Source organism: Petaurus breviceps, unplaced genomic scaffold (assembly GCF_028583685.1).
Source record: "Petaurus breviceps papuanus isolate PSGF00001 unplaced genomic scaffold, PetGlider_PUasm1.0 90847, whole genome shotgun sequence".
Lineage (NCBI taxonomy): Eukaryota > Metazoa > Chordata > Mammalia > Diprotodontia > Petauridae > Petaurus > Petaurus breviceps.
The window spans coordinates 3,069,038-3,089,625 of NW_027187360.1; the positions used below are offsets into that span (position 1 = coordinate 3,069,038).

Consider the following 20,588-nt stretch of genomic DNA (forward strand, 5'->3'; position numbering starts at 1 on the left):
TGGGGAAATAGAAAAGGCAAAGAAAAGTGGGGAAAACAAATCCCTGGCACTGCCAGATGGGGCAGAGTGAAGAGGATACCTATAGAGCTGCCACCGTGTATTCAGGTCCAGCTGCCACACATCCTCTATTTCCTTAGCTTCTGCTTCAGTCATTGCATTCAACTTTCGGAGCTCTACCTTTACTTTCTTCTTCATCTTCTTTTTCTGACTGCGTTGAGTCTACATGCAAAAGCACCAACAAAAATCACTGAATTCATAGTATTTTAGAATCAGTATCTTCTTGTTTCTCTTTTCTCTCCTCTGCATTTTATTTAAAAAGTAAAAATAGGTAAGTGTTAAAATTGCCCCTCCCTCCTCCAACAAATTAAAGAAATGAAGGAAAGTGCTGCTAGGGGTCAGTACTAACAATAAAGCCCCCAGCTGTACTGTCTTCTAGCTTTGGATTTTTTTCATGGTTAGTATAATATTTCTGCAGTTATGAATCTTTCCTTAGTTATACTCTTGGGATATTCTAGATGCTACTTAAAAAGAAATTTACCTCCCATTCTCCAGTTGCTTGCTCCTGCTCAGGTGCTACCTGGCCATAGTTATCAAGTCTCATGGCCAATAGCATTTTAGCCAGTTCTTGTACAGCTCCATTATCAACTTTTTTCCTTTGTCGAGGCCTAACAACCTCTTCTTCCTCAATCACACGGTCTGCTTGGATCAGGTCAGCCTCTTCTGAAATCTCAATTAGTGCTTCTTCCTCCTCACCTTCTTCCTCTTCACCCCCTTCCTGCCGAGCTGAAGAAGAAATCATGAAATGGTGGTGGTGAAGCAAGAGAAAGACATTTCTGACGAAGAAAGACAACACTCTAGGGAACGAAGAAGAAAAGGAATTCTTCAAAATTATGAAATGTGGGTGGGTGTTGATATAAAGTTTTGAAAGACTTGAATTGAGAAAGTACTCATCAACTACTGGTTCTCTATTCCTTCCCATTTCATTACCAAGCTTTGGAAATTATGTTAGTATTAGCCACTTACCTGCATTCTCGGGCTCTTCAGTGGGGGGTGAAGACACATTTTGGGTGAAGGCAGAAAAACCCAGGCCCAGCCACTCCAGGATCATTGACTGTTTCCAGCCCTTCCTTGAGTAAAGCCATTCAACATCCTGATAAAGGAAGACAGCATTAATGAACAGTAATGAGTTTGCTGACCTGCAAGGAGAAAATAAGCTGTGGTCTCCATTTGAGGATTTCAGATAGTGCCTTCTGTGTCCTTAGATTACCATTAACAGAAGCTCACCTTTCTGGCTTGGTGCACCCATACTCTAGAATTGTGGAAGGAAGAGGCAAAGCCAAATATATCAATTTGGGATGACTATGGCAGCTTACCGGCCCATTCATCAGGCTGTTCCAGTGTTGCGGGGCAATGTATTTCTGTAGGTGTCGTTCATGTACAACTCCCTTGGTGGTACACTCCAAATGATGAGCCCCTTTGTGGATTTCCTGTTCTGACTGTTTCATTTCTGTCATGATCTGCTCAAGGAAGAATATGTGTTGTGGAGAAAAAAGATACCACTCCCTTTTCCTCAGCCCTCCAAACAAGTATTTGAAAATAAGGAAACTGAATTCAGTAAGAAAATCAGGGGAAGAGAGACAGCAAGACATAGTGGATAGAGTTGGCAAGATCTTGGCTTAAGTTCTGTTTCTGATGCTTATTGGCTATGAGATCTTAAGTAATCCATTGAACATGAGTATCAAAGACAGTTCTAGTTCTACATGTTCCAGAACAGCTGCCAGATCTGCACTGGGAGAGCGAGTTTTTTCACTGAGATTTCCTTACAGCAAGGAAATTACAGGGGCATATCAGTGTGGTTTTTGAACTTCAATGTGCAAGTATTCCAAGTAAGCAGTTGGGCCCAGAGAAAACAGCAATGGAAAAAAATGCATGCACTTAAAACCTATGGGTTGGCCACCCCACTTTTCCCCTGTTCCCAACCTTACCCAAGTTCAGAAGCTGGGCTTATTTAAAACCAAATTCTGATGTAACACACTTTTGGAAGTGTAATGGGAATATTTGGCGATCGAGCACTATGCAGGTATATTTGTAGTGACTGTGGGCACTTTGAATATTGCATTGGTGCTACAGGAAGACAGTTAAGAGAAACAAAAATCACAAGCTACTTTTTGCACTTAATTTTTCCAAAGTGCTTTCATATCTGTTGTCTTATTTTATGGTTTCCCTTCAACCTCTTGGGGCTTGTACTCCCTAGTCAGTCTTAATTTGGAACATACACTCATGTAGGCCCTCCGGAGATGTACAGGGAGATTCCGTCGGAATTCTCGTTTATTTCGCAGTTCTCGTAGTGTGAACTGCTTCAAGACTTCGCTGCTGCTCCTTCCACCTACTCGAACAATGCTGGTCTTATGACATTTATATATTCCTGAGGAAAAAAGTGAACATAATGGGAAGTGAGAGGAACCACAAAAAAATTCCTCTTGGATGAGCAGTACATTGGGTAGCTTTGACTTGATTAGAATCTTGACATCTATATTATCTTTAAGGAAAACACTGGTACTTATAGGTGTTAATGAGTAAGATCCTGTGTGTGATATGTAAATGCTATTATCAGTACTGAATTTCTAGTAGAGAACAAGTTATCTAGAAAAATTTACCTTCCAGAAATTGGTCCAGGGCATGATTGGTATAGCACACAACAAGGATGGGGAACTTCCGTGTGTTAATCTGCCATACCTGCTCATTAGTCAGAAGGGCTTGGACAATTTTCAAACCCACATAGGTTTTCCCTATAAAATAAGCAAAAATACAGAGGTTAACATTTGAGAAAATTATTTCTAGTATGCTTAGGGTCCTTATTCCTAATAGGGAGGGGTGGAGGGGTAAGGAATAAGAGTACAATCAAAGAGGATGTCAATTAAGTTGCCTATAAAAAATTCTTGTGAAAAAAATTTTTTTAAAGCAATCGGGGTTAAGTAACTTGCTCAAGGTTACATGGCCAGTTATTTCTGGGTGTGGTACTGAGTATCTGAGCCCAGATTTGATCCCCAGGTCATCCCAACACTGGGGCCAGTGCTCTTACTCGCTGAGCCACCTGGCTGCCCCTAAGCTATTGGGGTTAAGTAACTTGCTCAAGGTTACATGGCCAGGTGTTTCTGGGTGGGTGCTAAGTGTCTGAGCCCGGGATTCGATCCCCAGGGCATCTCGACACTGGAGCTGATGCTCTTACTCGCTGTGCTACCTGGCCACTCCCCTTGTGAAATTCTTACAAAACATCAGGTATTTTTACTAATGTGATAGTAAATATTTACTATGGATATCTTTCCTTAAATAAAAACTGACAAAGCTCATTAATTTATAATTTAGTGTCCCTTAGTAAGAGATGGTGAATGTTAATTAACAATTTGGTATTTGATTTATAACATCTTATCTCTTCACCTCTAGCAATCCTTTCCATCCTTATATTTTTATTCTACTGGTTCTTGGGAAGCAGTTTTGGTGATCATTTATGGTTTGGGCATATGTTGGGAACCTGATTACCCCCTCCTGCCCATCCAAATAATTAATATGATAAAATTTGAAGAAAAAAAATCAGAACTTAACCTGTCCCTGGTGGTCCCTGAATAATAGCCAGTTCCTTAGTAAGAGCAAATTGTAAGGCTGCCATTTGTGATTCATCTAGCTTTAGGGCTTCTTTTGAGGGCCACTGGCTGAGGTCTAAAACATTAACTCTTGGTCTTCTGTAGTCTGGAATGTTCCTTAGAGATGGTTTCCCAATTTCATTGGCTAAGCAATTATCTATTAGGGCTGTGAAATCGTATCTGCCACCCATTAACAAGTAACTAGGCTCTCGCACATAAGATTCACACTCAACAATATTCTTCTGAAAGGGGACATCTTCCTCCTGAATCTCCTGTAGCCCTTCTAGCACATGTCTGTAAGCTTCAAAATATGCAGTTGTTTCCACCATGAGGAAGGAGTCTGAGGGTTGAACCTCTAGTAGCTGCTGACTCTGTTCATTAAAGCAAAGCTGTACAATTCCATGGTAAAGGTCTTCATGGTCCCGGTTAGATACAGTTGCAAAAAGAAATGTCTCAAAATTATCCTTGGACATGCAGACCAAGGAACCATAGAGCAGACGTTTGGAATTCTGCCAACGCACAAACTTTAATGGTTTTGTATCAAATTGTACTTTGTATACAATACCAGATGATGCACAAAGAGGTGTGATAATCCGTGTGTCAAAGTAGATTCGGATGTCATTGAATTTCTTCTTCCTCAAACCCTGGTCTTCAAAGCTCTGAAGCAGTTCCAAAATCCCTTCTCTCAGGGGTCTAACAAAATCTTCTCTTAGGAGTCGGAAGTGAGTGTCCAAATAGATGCTAGTGCTTTCATATCTCCCTGAGATGATGTTTGGGCGAAGAAAGGGCTTTTCATCCAGGTGTACCTCATTGTATGTAGGGTAAATAGTCATTGTTCTATAGTTATCCTCATGCTCTGCAGTTTGAGGTTTCACCAGGGTATAGGTGTCAACCTTTAGAGTGCCCTCACGTCTCTTCTCTTGCAAGTGTTCAATAATGGTCTGAACCTTTTCCAGATTTTTTTCTGTCTCTTCTCCAATATTGATGCCAGAAGCTCTCAAAGCATTGAGAGAAGCTGGCAAAATGGACATCAACATGGAGGTTTCTTGCACAGAGCTGGCTGGGAACACGCTTACCAAGTCTTGGAGAAGTGAGAGAATGTTATTAATATGCTCTGGATACTGGTGTCGAACAGCAGGGACAGACTCAGTTATCATTCCTGCCACATAACTGGGTAGGCATACTTTGAGGAAATTGGAGTTCTTCAAAATGCCCAAGAGATGCAGAACGCTCTGTCGATCCATTCTAGAGCTACATGCCTTCCTAAGTACTTGGCAGATGAGCTGAAGTAAGCCAGGTTTCATGAATGTATGATCTAGAAGATCCTTAAATCCAGAGTTAGCAGCAAGGGTGATGACTACCTCTGAAGGATCTTTCTGAAGGAGACTTTCTAAGAATACAAAGCCAATCCTCTTCACTTGAGACTGCTCCCCAGCCTTTTGATGTGGACTCCGCCACTTCATGGGATCTTTTCGAAAATGGACATTTTCAGCAGGTTGGTGCCTTCGGTCTCTACCGTCTTGATTCCCGTTTCTTCTTCTGGCTTCATTCTCTTGACCATTTCTTTGTCCTCTAGCTTCATCATCAGTCTGTCCACCCTGGTATCTCCTTCCCTGATGAGGATTCCTCCCCATTCCACTAAACCTTTCTTCCCTTTGCCATCGAGGAACAGTGTTGTTAGCTCTCACATCTCTTCTGGGTAGGTCTGTTCTTCCTCTTAAAACATTAACTGGTGGGTTATTTGCCCAATTTCTGGTTCTTTGTGGTAGTTCTTCATCTATGTGGCCTGAACACAAAGGAAATATTCAGTAAGCAAGACACCAAAACAGAAAGGAGCAAGGCACAAGACAACCACAAAGAACAAGCTATTTACTCTGTAAAGGGACCCTGCCCCACCCCAGGGGCGGAGAAGAAGACTAGTATAACCAGGAGCCCATATATGGTGATAAATGCTGTTGGGACTGATGATTGGGCGAGAAGGGTCGGGAAGGGCTATAAAGGCCCTAGGGCGGAAGTAGAGGAGAGACACGAGACGCGAGATGCGATGTAATCAGTGGAGAATAAACACCCCCCAAAAACTCCCTCCGCTCTCTGTCTGGTGATTGTTCCCCTCAAGGGGCCGGTGACGACCGAAGACCCGGATATGGGTAAGTAGAGGACCGTAGGGCAGGTGAGGATTCCACGGGCAGAGGGACCCCGGCATTCTGGCGCCCGAACAGGGACCTGACAGGGACCTGAGCGCTTGGGCCCGGGGAGGACATCCCACCTAGCCGGCGGACGGTCTGCTAACTGCAGCTGGTCTGCGTTAGCCACCAGACAGCCTCGAGAAAAGGATTCTCGGGAAGAGGACAGTATGGGTTCAGGGCTTGGTATCCCTGTGTTTCGAGCGGAGGAGAAGGGGGTCTTGACCGCCCAGCTTTATAAGCTGTGCGCACAGCGGGGCGCTAAACTCCCTATAAAGACTTGCAGGCAGTTTATTGAGAAGGTTCTGGTGATCTGCCCCTGGGTGAAACCCTCGGGCTTACAGCCGCATAAGTGGCAGGCTGTAGGTCAACAGATGGCGTCTTATAATCAGACGTGCCCGGGGTTTTTGTCACCCGAAGACTTCAGGGTCTTCAAAATCGTGGCGGCAGCGGTGACCGCCCCAGATCCGCCCCCCCTGCCGTGCTCAGTTAGCACCCAGTGCGGTGCGTCTCTAGCGGGGTCAGACTCAGAGGGGTCCGGGGGCCATGAGGAATCTAAGGACGGGAACAGGAACTATCGCCCTAAATACCTGTGGGGGGACCTGGAAAAGGTTGCCCGAGAATCAGCCCCGGTGTTGAGCGAGTCAGAGGAAGAAGAGACAGCAAGGTTCCCCCGAGAAACCAGAAGGAGGAGAGAGAGGGCTCAGAATCCAGGTAAGGGTGTCCACCCAAGGGTGGCCGACGATCGGGAAGATGAAGGGTGGAGATCCCCCCTCCCTCCAGTCCCGTGCTCCTCTAAGATGGCGCCCCTGGAGACGCCGCATGTTGAAGGGTGGGGCCCTCTTCCGCCTCCTTCACGGAACCATGGAGGGCCCCTCCCGGAAGTCACGACACCCCCCTCTTACTGCCCTCAAGGGGCGGTCCCTCCGAGTGCGGGGGAAGGACTTTTGAGGCGGAGCCTCCGTCTGGCCGCAGAGGCGGGGGCGGAGGTTGACTTTGACTCCTGGGACATGTTCCCGATTTTGACTGATCCCTTGACGGGAGGTCGCACTCATGCCCCCATCCAATATAAGGCCCTGAAAGACTTTAAAGAAGCTGTGACCACATATGGCCCAGCCTCTCCCTATGTCAAGAAGTTGCTTGCCAATTTAGTTGCTGCCCACCCCTGGACGCCCGCTGATTTCGACGGGCTGGCGGTGGCTTGTCTGGAACCATCCACATACCTAGCCTACCAGGCGCAGCTTCGGAGAGAGGCCCGGCGAATTGCCCCGCTCAGACCTCAGAGGGCCCCGCAAGATACGGAGGACTTGATTTGCGGGACAGGGCACTTTGCTAACCCGGCAGTCCAACTAGCCTATGGACATGCCGACCTGGACGATGTCCAGGAGGCCCATATGAGGGCTTGGGAGAAAGCCTCGGTTAGGGGCCAGGGGTCTGGGACCAAGCTGGTAGGGTTGAAACAGAGGCCCGGCCAGTCCCCTCTCTCCTTTGTTAATGAGGTCCAGGAGACTGTCCATCGATCCATCGGGGAGGGCAGAGCCATGGAACCGTTGATTAGACAACTGGTGAAGGAGGGCCTCCGCTCTCGGGAGGCGGCTGCCGTTAACGCACTGCCCTCAGATGCCCCTCTTTCTGACATAGTGGATAAGCTTATGGACCTACCTCCAGACGACCCCTTAACACAGTCGGCTGCAGCAGCCGCCTCCAGAGATAACGCACTGGTCCAAGCCTTAGAAAAGCTGGTTTTGGCCAGTGCTGAGAGAGACAGTAACATCCTGGCAGCCGTCCAACGGCTTTCTTCTGACCCCGCCCGTGCGGCCAGTAAAGTTTGTTTTGGGTGTGGCCAGAGCGGCCATTTCAAGGCTCAATGCCATGCCGTTCCTCGCAAGAGCTCCCCCAAGTGTTTCGCATGTGGAAGGCCAGGTCACGTGGCTAAGTATTGCCGCCTCAAAAATCCGGCGTCCTCACCTTTAAGGCCCTCAAGCACCCCCCCTGGGGATGCCCCGGATTCCATGGCTGCCACACAGGGAAACGGGGGGTGGAGGGGGACGACCGCCGTTCCCCCTCCGCAGCCCCCTCAGGCGGCCCGACCTCCCCGGTTCTGATGGCCCCTCCTCTTGGGACCCCCCCAAATCAGCCCTTCCACCTCCCTCCGGGGGGGCGAACACCTGTCCCTGCCTCTTGTCCCTTCTATCCCGCACTAGTTATTGGAGTGGAGGGCCTGGTTGATTTTATAACCCCTACGCAGATTGTTGAGTCTTCCAAGGATCCTGTGATTTTGCTTAATCCCCATGATTTTCCCACCCCCCTGCATAGTGGCCAGCTGCTTGGCAAGGCTTTACCCCTAGTTGACAAAGGAAGCGAGACCCACCCCAGCCTAAATTGGACGCATTGCATTTCCTCGACCCGCCCCTCTATGGTCGTTCTGGTTTCTGGTGTCCCCGTCCTCGGTCTGGTTGACACGGGTGCGGATTGCTCGGTTATTAACGCCGCCCAATGGCACAAAAACTGGCCCCTGACTCTCCCCACTCTAGATGTCAGAGGAGTAGGCGGGAGCAAAAGAGCCAAGCAGGCTGCCCGCCCCCTGCCATGGGCCATGGAAGACCTGGAGGGTTTCTTTACACCTTTGTGTTTGCCAGATCTCCCCTATGCCCTGTGGGGCAGGGACCTTCTTTCTCAGATGGGCATGTATTTAACAACCTCGGACCCCCCTCCGGGAAATGGGTCGGGGCCACTGCCTTGAGCTTCGCCCCCCGTTTGACCTGGATAAATCCAGACCCGGTCTGGGTGGACCAGTGGCCCCTTACAGCTGAGAAGCTCACTGCCCTAGAAATTTTGGTGGAGAAGCTTTTGAAGGAGGATAAAATTGAGCCGTCCTTCAGCCCTTATAATTTTCCCATTTTCGTGTTAAAGAAGAAATCTGGTAAATGGAGGATGCTCTATGGTGTCCCCAAGGGCGAGGCAAGGCTCATAGTTCGGCGGTGCTCCGTGTGTGCCCCCTTCCGTCCCCGCATCCCCGAGGCATCAACTAATCCGCAGGGAGATGCCCCAAATGCGCTTTGGCAGATGGATGTCACACACCTTGGAAAACGTTGCATCCACGTCTCTGTGGACACGTGCTCTTCCTTCGTTTTTGCAACCTTGCAGAACGGGGAGTCAGCCCGAGCAGTGATAAGCCACTTGTATGAGCAGATGGCCATGTTGGGACCCCCAGTAGCCATAAAGACGGATAATGGCCCTGCCTACGCCTCCCAGGCTTTTGCCTTGTTTTGCGCAGAGTTTCAGATTACTCATGTTACTGGCCTCCCCTATAACCCTACGGGACAGGCGATTGTTGAGCGGGCCAACCGCACCCTTAAGGTCGTGCTTGCCAAACAAAAGAGGGGAACTCCCCGCTCCGTCACACGTCAGGAGCTGGCTCAGGCAGTTTTTACTATGAACTTCCTAGATTTTGGTCTTCCCACGCCCAGCCCACGCCGTCACTGGTACAACTTCCATCGCCTAGCCGCGCCCTGCCCGGCACGAAGGTGCTGTGGAAAGACCTTGAGGGCAATTGGCATGGCCCAGTGACGGTGGTGGAGCGCAAGCTCGGCCACCTCTCCTTCCGGCCCGAGGATGACGAGAAAGCAACCCCGCAATGGGTTCCTCTTCACAGAGTTAGGGATGTGGAATGACAGGGCTCCACCCCTCCTCCAAACGAGGGGTGAGAGGGAGTTTTGTGTTTTTGTGTCTTTCAGGCGCTGTGCTACTTCTGGGGATCCTGCTTCACTGCATAGGAGGGATGGCAGATGAGGAGCACCTGAGATGGGGCGTCCTGTCAGCCTTCCCGCGTCCGCTGCCGGTGACACATTCAGCTCGGACCTTCCCTCGCTTCTTCTCCTCGAACTCCTCCTTTGGTCTTCCGTCGTTGCCGTTTGATTGTACACCTTCTCCCCTCCTATTCCCTCGGCCAATGTCACGACTGGCAGGCCACTTAACTGGACTTGTCAGGATCCCAAACCGATCTTCGCAGGAAATTCCAGTAGCCAAGCAAGCGTGTCCTCACGCTTTCTCCAGTATGCGGATCCCGGAGCCACTGCCAACCCCTTTGACCTCTGGTTACTGTGCGGGATGAATGGCTCCTACTCAGATGTTCGCCCCCTGGGGATGGTCAATGGGGGACAGGTCGGGGTCGGGAATGGTACCTGGTCGGGGGTGGAGGGTGGCGATTCCCCGAGCTTTAACTTATCCGCATTTCATAGTAATGTTACACTGTCTCCTGGTTCACCCAGTGGGGTGGTTTGACCTCGTCCCTGTTAGTTTTTGTGCTTCTTCTTTTCCTTCTTTTGTGGTGTGTGTGCCGACTTCGACGGCAAAACCGTGGGTATATGCTTTTAACGCAGCGAGCATTGATGGCTGTGTCTCAGGGAGACGATCCCCAGGTCTGGTTTGAGGCATGGGGGGACGCTTGACACTCGGGGTAAGACGAGGCACCCTCCATGACGGGCAACTCCTCACTCCTCGGCCGCCTAAGACAGGGTCAAGAGTGTCTGATTCCTAGGACGGGTAAGGTTCGAGTGAGACAGAGGCGACCTAAGCCAGAGGCCCTCGCACCAAGCGTCAGAACCCCGCCCTATGGCCACCGGGAGGATCTTCTACCCGAGCCCGCCTGTGCTTGGCTGCATTTCCTTTTAGTGCTCAGTTTGCTTTAAAGAAAAAAGGGGGAGATTGTAAAGGGACCCTGCCCCGCCCCAGGGGCGGAGAAGAAGACTAGTATAACCAGGAGCCCATATATGGTGATAAATGCTGTTGGGACTGATGATTGGGTGAGAAGGGTCGGGAAGGGCTATAAAGGCCCTAGGGCGGAAGTAGAGGGGAGACGCGAGACGCGATGTAATCAGTGGAGAATAAACACCCCCCAAAAACTCCCTCCGCTCTCTGTCTGGTGATTGTTCCCCTCAAGGGGCCGGTGACGACCGAAGACCCGGATATGGGTAAGTAGAGGACCGTAGGGCAGGTGAGGATTCCACGGGCAGAGGGACCCCAGCATACTCAATTCATTTTATTCCAATGGAGTAAAGGTTAGCTTTCTTATGGTGAGAGGACTGAATAAAATACAGAAATCCAGTTAATAAATATCATAAAATAAAATATATAAATAAATATTATAAAAATCCAGGAGATCTGTTTCCTTGTTCTGGCACGATGTTGCTGTTTTTTACTGGATGTTCCCTATTGATAGACTGATGACTATTTGCTGGGAATATCAGAGGGAATTCCTATTCAGTTACAGTTTAAACTAAAGGACTCAAAGGTCCCTCCACAGCTTATTTTTTTCTTTTTGGAGGGCAATTGGGGTTAAGTGACTTGCCCAAGGTCACGCAGCTAGTTAAGTGTTAAGTGTCAGGGCCGGTGCTCTATTCACTGCGCCACCTAGCTGTCCCCCACAGCTTATTTCTAAGGTTTCAGTTCTGCCAGCATCCTAAAATTTTTTAGCTATTTTATGGGCTATAATGATATCAAATGCAATAAACTGAAGAGAGAAATTTATTGAATTTAGCCCCAGAATCAATGAGAGAACTTTAAAAGTCAAGGTTTAATGAGCTTACAGGTTTGAGTTAGTGGAATGCTGGTTTGCAAATTTAAAAGAAATCAGGAAACTCCAGGAGTGCAATTCATGAAAACAGTAGTTCACTCACATAGTATAGTTCTAAAAAACACTAATTCTGCAACATAGGACAACACATGAAGCACATGTGAAAGGCAATTTTGGCCTAATGGACTGAAACTAGAGTTGACATTCTTGAAATTGACTTTAACATATTAAATCACCTAATGCTCTGTTCTGTTTCATCTTCTATGAAACAGAGGTGAAAGCATCAATCTAATTTAAGAGTAACTTGAGGATTTAGTGAGAAATAAATGATTGTGCAAAGTAGCAATAAATTTTGCAATTAAAGGCATTCTAAATATTCTAAAAGCATAACATGTAACTAAGCATAAAATATGACATTTAGCTAAGCATAACAAGAACTTTCCAACACTGAATTATATGTCATAAAAATGTACAAACGTTTATTCAAGAAAGTTTCTGCAAATTATAAGGAGATATGTAACAGATTAGTACATGCTAGAATGTGGTAAGGGCCTAAAAGCAATACAAAAGCACTGGTATCGGGTAAGAATGCTTCCAGTTGGAGGATTGGGGAAGGCTTGACAGATGAGGTGAATTGAAATAGCCTTAAAAGGACATGTAGGACATATCAACAGGCAAAGATGTACAATCAGACTAAAGCTTTTACTATTATTACTTTTACCTTTCTTTTCAAACTTGTGTCAGCAGAAACCATTTATCAAGAAAACTAATGGTATATAACATTTTGAAATGCTTTATAGTAGCCCAAAATTTCTTTGTGGCAATGTGGAAAAGTGTTGTTTTTTCCTTACTGCCACAATATAATAGTTTGTATTGCCTTCTGCCCCCACAAGATAACCACTGTTCCTCATTTATACCACACCTAAAACTTCTGTGACATACCAGCAGAAGTTTATTTTGAGGAAATTAAAAGCAAGTGAAAAGGGCCACAGAACTTCTCATAAAGCAATGGGTTTATCTGGGAATAACTTTTTTTTTGTGTGTGAATAGGATAATACATGGGGCGGCTAGGTGGCGCAGTGAGTAGAGGCGGGATCCGGAATCAGGAGGACCCCAGTTTGGTTCTGGCCTCAGACACTTAACACCCACACACACACAAAAACTAGCCGTGTAACCTTGGGCAAGTTACTTAACCCCAACTGCCCTTCAAAAAAGGCAAAAAAGAAAAAAAAGGACAATACAATACAGTTATTTAAATCTTGACTTCTCCATTACAGTTTCTGTTTGAGTGAAATGTAGCATGCATTAACTCTTTGGGAAGAAAGTAGGGTTGTCAATTTTCAGGGTCATTTGTACTGTTCCTGTAGAAACAAAGTACTTCTCATTTAAATGGAATTATGTATAATTCTGCTTGGGCCTGCAGTCAGCATGGGTTTTCAATCTCTTAACTATAGTTTTCATATTAAAAGTGGGAGAGCTTGCTTACCTCTATGGTTGACATTAGAATGCCTTGGTGGGGGGTCTGGGCTGGGTCTTTGATCCATTTCAGAAAGTGTCTTCAGTTACCTGATGTTCAATGGGCTGTTTGCTACAAAGAAACCAGTTTAGGTTAGCTCACAATATGGTTTAAGCACCAAGCAGCAAAGTCTTGACTCAACCAGTCCAATCCTTGGCTGAATGCTTCAATTTATTTTATAAGAATAAAATCAAAAGAAACTCGGTTGTAATTATAGGGTTATTTGGGCACATCACATGCTAGGTAACTAAAACAGTATTTGCTTTCTAATCTAAAGACAAACAATGTGGTAGAGTGGAAAAGAATACTACTGGACTTGGGAGTCAGGTGATGACTGATGCTTATTAGCTGTGTGACCATGGGCAAGGGACTTAATCTCTTTCTTAATCTTAAATGGGGATGATGCTTTGCACTTCTTACCTCATGGGGATATGGTCAGTAAGTTTAAGTGCTATATAAATATGTTATAAATTTGAGCAGATCAAATTTCCTTTACTCTTTCATTGTTGCAAAGATTCTCTTAAATTCTCATCTAAAACTTTTGTTACACATGTGACCTTAACATCAAGTTATTATGCTTTATTCTCTCTTTTCACTTATAAAGGAATGTTGTTGCTTGCAGAGGAGGGTTATGTGTTCCTTTATCTGGCATCATGGATTCAGCACACCATTTTACATTCATATTCTTCATATTTTAAAGTGCCATATGCAGTAAGCAGATTTTTCTCAAAGGAAAAATGCCTTGTAAATATTTTATGGGGCATCTAGGTGGCTCAGTGGATAGAATGCAGGGCCTAAGTTAAAATCCAGCCTCAGACACTTGCTAGCTGTATGACCCTGGGCAAGTCACTTAACCTGGTTCACCTCATTTTCCTCATCTGTAAAATGAGCCAGAGAAGGAAATCACAAAGCACTCCAGTATCTTTGCCAAGAAAACCCCAAATGGGGTCATGAAAAGTTGGATATGACTGAAAACGACTAAACAAAAAATGTTAAATAGCAAATTGGTATTTCAGAAATCAAAAGTACTCAGTTTTTAGTCCTGAGATCTCCAGCAAGGTAGTATTTTTTCCCCCTTGAGTTAGAAATTTGCTACATCTTATATTTGGTTACTATATGATAGTCAATATTGGAAGAGGAAACTCTGCTGGGTAGGACTAGGTCTAACAGAGCCCAATTCTGAAGCAGACCTGACCAATAATACATCTCCCTACTCAATAAACTCCAGTGATTTCCTACTTACCTCCAGGACCAACTATAAAATCCTGTTTTGGCTTTTAAAATCCTTCACAATTTGGCCCATTCCCACCTCTCCATTCTTTTTATACTATATCCCCCCTTCCTCCTACTTTACCAACCTGAGATATTACTAACCTCCTTTTCATTGACTTTTCCCTGTTACTGGATGGCAACCCCTGCCCCCACCAGCACCTCAGCTCAAATCTCACCTTCTGCAAGAGATTTTTTCCTTTCATTGCTAGGGCCCTCGCACAGGAATTATCTCCCATTTTCACAACAGATATCCTCTTTATATATTATTTCCATAAGAATGTAAGCTCCTAGAGGGCCGAGGCAGCCTTGAACTTCGAATAGGTCCAGATACCAGAAAGTGAGAACTTAATAAAATGCTAGTTTATAACGGTAGTGCTGGGGGTGTGACTCACGTAGGAAAACAGTTTTTTGAATGTATGCCTCTCCCTGATATGTAGTTTGAAATTTTTATGGTTGAAAACTGGCTATTTCAGCTCGAAATTAGTGATATGGAAGAGGGGCACTCATCACAAAGAAGTCCACTAGCCTGGGAATAACGTTTGGTGACTCCTTCCCAGCCCAGATCTCTTCTGCTCATCATCAAACCCGGCCTCATAATACAGGCTTACAGCCTCAGCTTTTGTTTTTCTTTAGGGTGAAAATTCTTCCTTCGGGTTGTTTAAAAACAATAACACAGAGACATTTAATCTGCCCAGATGGCTGAGAAAACCAAACCTGGGCTAAGACTTGGGAGAAGAGGATGGGTAAATAGGGAAGAAGTACAGACAAACAAAAAGGCGAGGTTTAGGAAGGGGGTTGGGGGTGGAGGGGCAGGAAAGACACGCAGGAGGAGGAAGAATGAGGATTTACATTAATCCACTGAGTGACAAACGCGAGAGTTCGGGAGAAAAGACTGGTAGGTGGGAAGATAAGGTTTTTAGACGAGAATTGGGGGGAGGGGTGGTAATAATAGCAGGGTCCTGGGGCGGGGGGGCGGAAACGTAGCTTAAGTGTGGCTGGGGGGGGGATGTCAGCTTCTGAGAGCAGCGATAGGGGGGGCGGGGAGCGAAAATGGGGGGTGGGGTGGGGGGGGCGGGCCTGGGGAAGGTTGGGGAAAGCAGGACCGCCACGATCGGCAAGTGTAGGGATGCTGGGGGCCCGAGGGGGGATGCTGGGGAGCCAGGGTGGGGGCGGGGAGAGGGGCCGACACTCACCGGGGCTCCAGGAGCTGCCTTCGCCACAGCCGCCTGCTTCGGGTCTGGCTCGGGCTCGGAATCGGGCCCAGATCGGTCCGGCCCCGCCCGGCCCCGGCTCTACTTTCAGTTTCCTTTCCCCGACAGCCGGGGCTGGGCGGGCGGAGCGAGGGAGGGCCGGAGGGAGGAGCTGGAGCCGGGCGAGGATCCGGGGCCCGCGGCCTGGGCCCGCCTCCCTCCCCCCGAGGCTGAGGAAGCTCTCAGGGCCGGGCCGCGGCCCTGGGGGCCAAGGGATGGGTCGCCTGGGCGAAGTCCCCCTGGCCCCGAGGGCTGTGATCGGCCCAGCCCGGGAGAGTGCAGCCCCGGGTGGAGGAGGGCGGAAAGGAGGGAGGGAACACCCACGGGCCCAGGTCCCTGGTCGCTTCGGGGTCTGAAAAAGAAAGGCGATAGCAACATGGCGGAGACTCCACTCCGGCCGGGCCTGGGAGAGGGTCAGGCCGGGGCGGGATCAGGCCTTAGCAACCGACATCAACCCTTAGCAACCGCTGCCGGACCATTTATACCACCCTGCAGCTTCTTGAAGCCAGGAGACTACATTTCCCAGAGAGCCATGCGGTGCCAGGATGTACGTAACGCGCAGGCCCCGGGACATTTCTGCCTTATATAAGGGAGGTCCGCGGCCTTTCTTCCTCTTTTTCGTCTCTGCTACTTGGAGTGTTCATTGGAGGGTCGTTCTCCATCCGCAGCCATCGTGGTCCTGGAATGCTCCGTGGTGGTGAGTTCGATTTTCAATCTCTTCGTGTCTCTTTCAGGGCTGTACCACACACGTCTCAGTCTCCGAGCCCACGTGCCCTTGGCGCAGCCTCCACGTTAACGCGCTCGGCTCCCCCAGCGCGCTCAGGCAGGCCTGGGCCTGGATACCTCATGCTTGCAGCCCCCGGGGCAGCTTAGGCACAGGATGGCATAGGTACAAGGTTAAGTTCCCCAGCGAGGTTCGGACAAAGGCGGGGGTGAGCCCCCGGGACCTCAGGGGGTGGGTCGTAAAGAGCGTAGACCTGGGACGCCCGCGGTCTGAGCCCTACCACCCCGCTACACCCTGAGTTTAAGTTTTCGTTTCCAGAAAATTGAAGAGGTGGCGTTCCTTCCCAGATAGCCTCAGTCCTTTTGGGTCACTTTCTCAACATCCTTCCTATTCACTGTTTGGCAGGATGCCCCACACTAGCCTGAGGCGTCAGAAAAGGGCTGCAAGCTTTGGCATTTTTCTTGATTTTGGGGCCAGAGGGTGAATTGTAGCAAAAGTACGGGCTGGTGTAAATGATGACAAGACTTTTTTCCCCATCAGATCGACCTTGCTGATCTCTTTGAATTTTGCCAGTTTAGTTCTGATGCACCAGCCCAGGAAAGTCAGGCCATAAATGACTTGGCCTTGGCAGGATTTTGTGACCTTTTTTGTTTTTACTTCACAGGACTGCTTCTGGAAGAAGGTGGGAGGCATGTTATGGGAATTTTGGAGACCGTGGTGTTTAGGCGCCATGACCCCATGCCGGGTTCTCTTCTGATTTCATCAGGTAGGCAAGAATTTGGCCTAAAGGTAACCGAGGTCAGCAATTGTAAATCTATAGATGAAACTTTTGAATTAAAGCCAAGCTTATTCTTTAAGTGTGAGGTTTGTTGTACTTTTGAAGAGCACAAAGGATAAATGTGTCTTGACTTAAAGTAGGTGATCTTCGCCTTTCTAAATTAAGGTTTTTCCCTGTCTCAGTTTATCCGAGGAAACACCCATTTAATACTGGAGGATTAGATAGGAATTGAGAGAAAAGATGGCCTAATTCAGCATCAAAAAAATAATCAGTCTGAGAGGGGAAGACTATCAAAGTTTCTATCTAGATTAGAAAAAAAGAGGTATTTACACTTATTCTAAACCTTAGCAGAATAAGCTGTGAAGCCACTGAGGGTTATTATTGGCCAGAGTGGTAATTTGGCTTTAAAGGTTTATTAGTAAAGCAGAACTAATTGAATCAAAGTGGACTTTTAAAAAGTCCTTTTTAAAAAGTCTTTTTTTTTCAGATCTGCATTTCAGATCATAAATGAAAACTGCACAGAACAAAAAGTAAATTGTCAGTAGACACTCATTAAGGGCTTACAGTGTGTGAGACACCACTACTTGGTCAGGAAATTGAGTGCTGGGTCTGGAAAACTTGAGTTTTAATCCAGCTTCAGACTTTTTTGTTTTGTAATCCTGGGCAAATTACTTAACTTCTGTTTTATTTATTATTAAAATTAGGGTAATAGGGTTATTGTGAGGATCAAATGCCAGTTGTAAAGTACTTACCATAGTCTGGCACAGAGTAAGCACCCTTATAAATGCCATTCTTTCCCTCTATTACTAGGAATACAAAGAAAAGGTAAAGGTAGTGAGGAGCTCAGTCTAGCAGGGGAGACAACACATGTTAAGCTCCATTGAATATTGCCACCATGGGGATAAAATGAATGAAAAAGCTTTCTAAACATTATGGTCTTCATAGGTAACAGTCACCTGTAACCCAGGCAGTTAGGAAATTAGGACCCTGAGAACTGTGTTAACTTTCTTGAATCCATGTGAGGGTGTTTGGGAAGTTGTTTGGTTTTTAAGTCTGGTTTAATTGGAAGTTCCTAGCATGCCAAGTGATTTTATCATAAAGCTTAAGAGATTTACTCAGAACCACATAGTCACCTAATGACAGCTTACCAGATTTCCCTAGTAATAGCACTCTATAAATGTCTGCAGGCAGTTTTAGAGCCTGGTAGATGATCACTATTTCTAGAACTGTTTTAGGGCCTTCTTGCTGCTGGTATATATGATGACTAAACTTTTTTCCCCATCAGATCGACTATGTTGATCCTACTATTCTTTGCCAGTTTTTTCTGATATACCAGCTTAAAAAAATGCTACATGTCAGTTCGATGGCCAATATTGCACTGACTTTTCTATCTGCATTTTAAATTTCTCAGACTTGATATATATTCCAGTGACTTGATTTGGATCAGATTGTAATCAGATGGATTGATGGTAAGTTACACCCACCCATATATAATGTTTATTGGTGTTGCCTCATTAAAGTTAGACATTGGGTCCTCAGGAAGGAGTGTGCCAAAGGTATAGGTGACTTTGAAAAATCACCTTGCTAAGATTTTTTTCCAAGATAACAAGCATGTAATAAGTATTTGTTATATGCTAAAAGTTTTAAGACTGGTGTGCATGATGATTGAACTTTTTTCCCCATCAGATCGACCATGTTGATTCTAACTATTTTTTGCCAGTTCTTTCTGACACACCAGCAGCTTAAAGAGTTTTTATAATTTAGTTTGTTTAATAGCATTTTCACTCTTTCTTTGGGATATGTTTTATAGGCTAGCTCGTAAAATGAGCAGAAAGTTACAGTTCGAGTGATGTCTAATACTATATAGATCAGAAGAATGGTATTCAGTACCCAGCTTTTATTAAAGGTAGGTGAATTTCCTGAAATTCACGTTGTTGCTATGGATGAAACTTGTTGCTATTTGGAATATATATATTAGTTAAGAGTATATAAGAGCTAAAGTTGTGGGCTAAGGTATGACTACCATTTCACATTTCAAGATTCTTTGTCAAGATCTCCAGGTCTGTGGTACATGATGACTAAAACTTTTTTCCCCAACTGATCGACAGTCCTGATCAGGAACATTTAAGCCAAAACTTGTCTGATTTCCATTAAATCCTAGAGTTGGTTATATGAATTGAATGCCTTACATTAATAAAACAGCATAGCATAGAAGTGAGCATATAACCAAAGAAAGATAAAATTGTGTTTGCATGATCAAGCACTTTTAACAAAAGATTGCTACTGTGTTTTTTCTTTCATAGGTATGCAAAATTGGTGGATTGAAGTGGAATGAAGTGAAATTTGGAGACTTGAAAAATCCTTAGATGAAGAGGAGCAGCCTTTGCTTATAAATAAGAAATATGGACTTGACTGTTCCAGCTGTTAGTAGAATAAAATAGTCTTGTTTTATATTTTATAAATAAAAAATTTGTAAACTTTGAGAAATTTGCCTTTGTTTCAATATGTTTGTAGAAGAAATTTTTTTTTTTAAAGCAATTGGAGTTAAGTAACTTGCTCAAGGTTACACAGCCAGTTATTTCTGGGTGTAGTGCTAAGTATCAGAGCCTGGATTCGATCCCAGGGCATCCCGACTCTAGGGCAAGTGCTCTTACTTGCCGTGCTACCTGGCTGCCCCTGTAGAATAAATCTTTAAAAGGAAATAGGTAGCCTGGATTTAAGGGAGACTAAAGTGTTTAGTGTTTAAACTTAGGAGTTGGGACACACTGTGACTTGGTACTAACCCTGCCCTCATGTTACTTTACTGATTTTCTCTTTTATGCTCTCCCCATTTGGTTTCCTTGAGATGTACAAGTAATCTCAGTCCTCTGAGTCCTTCTGACTTTGGGGCCCTTCCAGTCCATTATTCCCTGGACATACTGTTCTTTTAATTCTGGTTCTTAACTGTTCTGTTTTTAGTTTGGTCTTAGTATGGGTTTTCCCTAGGCTTTTGTCCTAGGCTCTCTTTACACTTTATCCCATCTTTCTCTAGTAGTTAAAATTACTTCATACCTCCAGTTCAATCCTGAATTCATCTATTCAGCCTTGTCATTTCTTGAACTGTCTACTAGATTGCCTGTGGCTCTCAAGTGCCAAAAAGCTCATTTACCTATCCCTTCTTTTAAGCTTGATCCTTTTTTCCAGTCACCACCCAATCTTAGAATCCTCTTTGACTATTACATTTTTTTCCTTTTGTCACCCATTCAATCCAATTGCCAACTCTTAATTCTATTCTCTTCCCCAGTAGCTGCCTTGACTGGGCTATTAAAATGACTTATTTCTAACCAAAATGGACTGCTAGTGGTTCTTAACTCTTGTGTATGTTGAATCTACCTCTTCCCTAGAATGTAATATTCTGAGCTGAGACTATCTTTGTAATTTGAGTATCTAGCACAGCTGTTTACTCATGGTAGGCACTTTTTAATGTTGAATGATACCAAGATAGGTAGCTAGGTGGTGCAGTGGATAGAGGCCTGTAGCATCGAAGACTTCCTCAATTCACATCAGGTCTCATACACTGACCCTGGACAAATCAACCTTGTTTACTGGTTAGCTCATCTGTAAAATTAAACTGGAAAAAGAAAAGGCAAGCCATTCCAATATCTTGCCA

The 20,588-nt window shown here is 45.8% G+C and overlaps 1 protein-coding gene and 4 non-coding genes across 7 annotated transcripts in view; 4 read left to right on the forward strand and 1 right to left on the reverse strand.

The window, feature by feature from the left end:
- Positions 1–20,588, reverse strand: part of ZNFX1 (zinc finger NFX1-type containing 1) — a 474,364-nt gene that overhangs the window by 6,322 nt on the left and 447,454 nt on the right. The window contains exons 2-10 of one of the 3 annotated variants that reach the window (XM_069072386.1): positions 15,381–15,425; positions 12,886–12,987; positions 3,604–5,427; positions 2,658–2,789; positions 2,277–2,425; positions 1,374–1,517; positions 1,024–1,150; positions 539–783; positions 80–219 (exon numbers count right to left, since the gene is read on the reverse strand). In XM_069072386.1, coding sequence (XP_068928487.1) covers positions 80–219; positions 539–783; positions 1,024–1,150; positions 1,374–1,517; positions 2,277–2,425; positions 2,658–2,789; positions 3,604–5,427; positions 12,886–12,943 — 2,819 coding nt within the window. In that variant the 5' untranslated portion in view covers positions 12,944–12,987; positions 15,381–15,425. Of the gene's footprint in view, positions 1–79; positions 220–538; positions 784–1,023; positions 1,151–1,373; positions 1,518–2,276; positions 2,426–2,657; positions 2,790–3,603; positions 5,428–12,885; positions 12,988–15,380; positions 15,518–20,588 lie in introns of those variants that run through there. The other 2 variants (XM_069072385.1, XM_069072387.1) reach the window with 2 other exon arrangements.
- LOC138149653 (small nucleolar SNORD12/SNORD106) lies at positions 16,664–16,754 on the forward strand. The gene has a single exon (XR_011165380.1). It is a non-coding gene; the product is annotated as a small nucleolar SNORD12/SNORD106 (small nucleolar RNA).
- On the forward strand, positions 18,187–18,276 carry LOC138149652 (small nucleolar SNORD12/SNORD106). The gene has a single exon (XR_011165379.1). It is a non-coding gene; the product is annotated as a small nucleolar SNORD12/SNORD106 (small nucleolar RNA).
- On the forward strand, positions 18,588–18,678 carry LOC138149654 (small nucleolar SNORD12/SNORD106). Its single transcript, XR_011165381.1, has one exon. It is a non-coding gene; the product is annotated as a small nucleolar SNORD12/SNORD106 (small nucleolar RNA).
- LOC138149655 (small nucleolar SNORD12/SNORD106) lies at positions 19,001–19,093 on the forward strand. The gene has a single exon (XR_011165382.1). It is a non-coding gene; the product is annotated as a small nucleolar SNORD12/SNORD106 (small nucleolar RNA).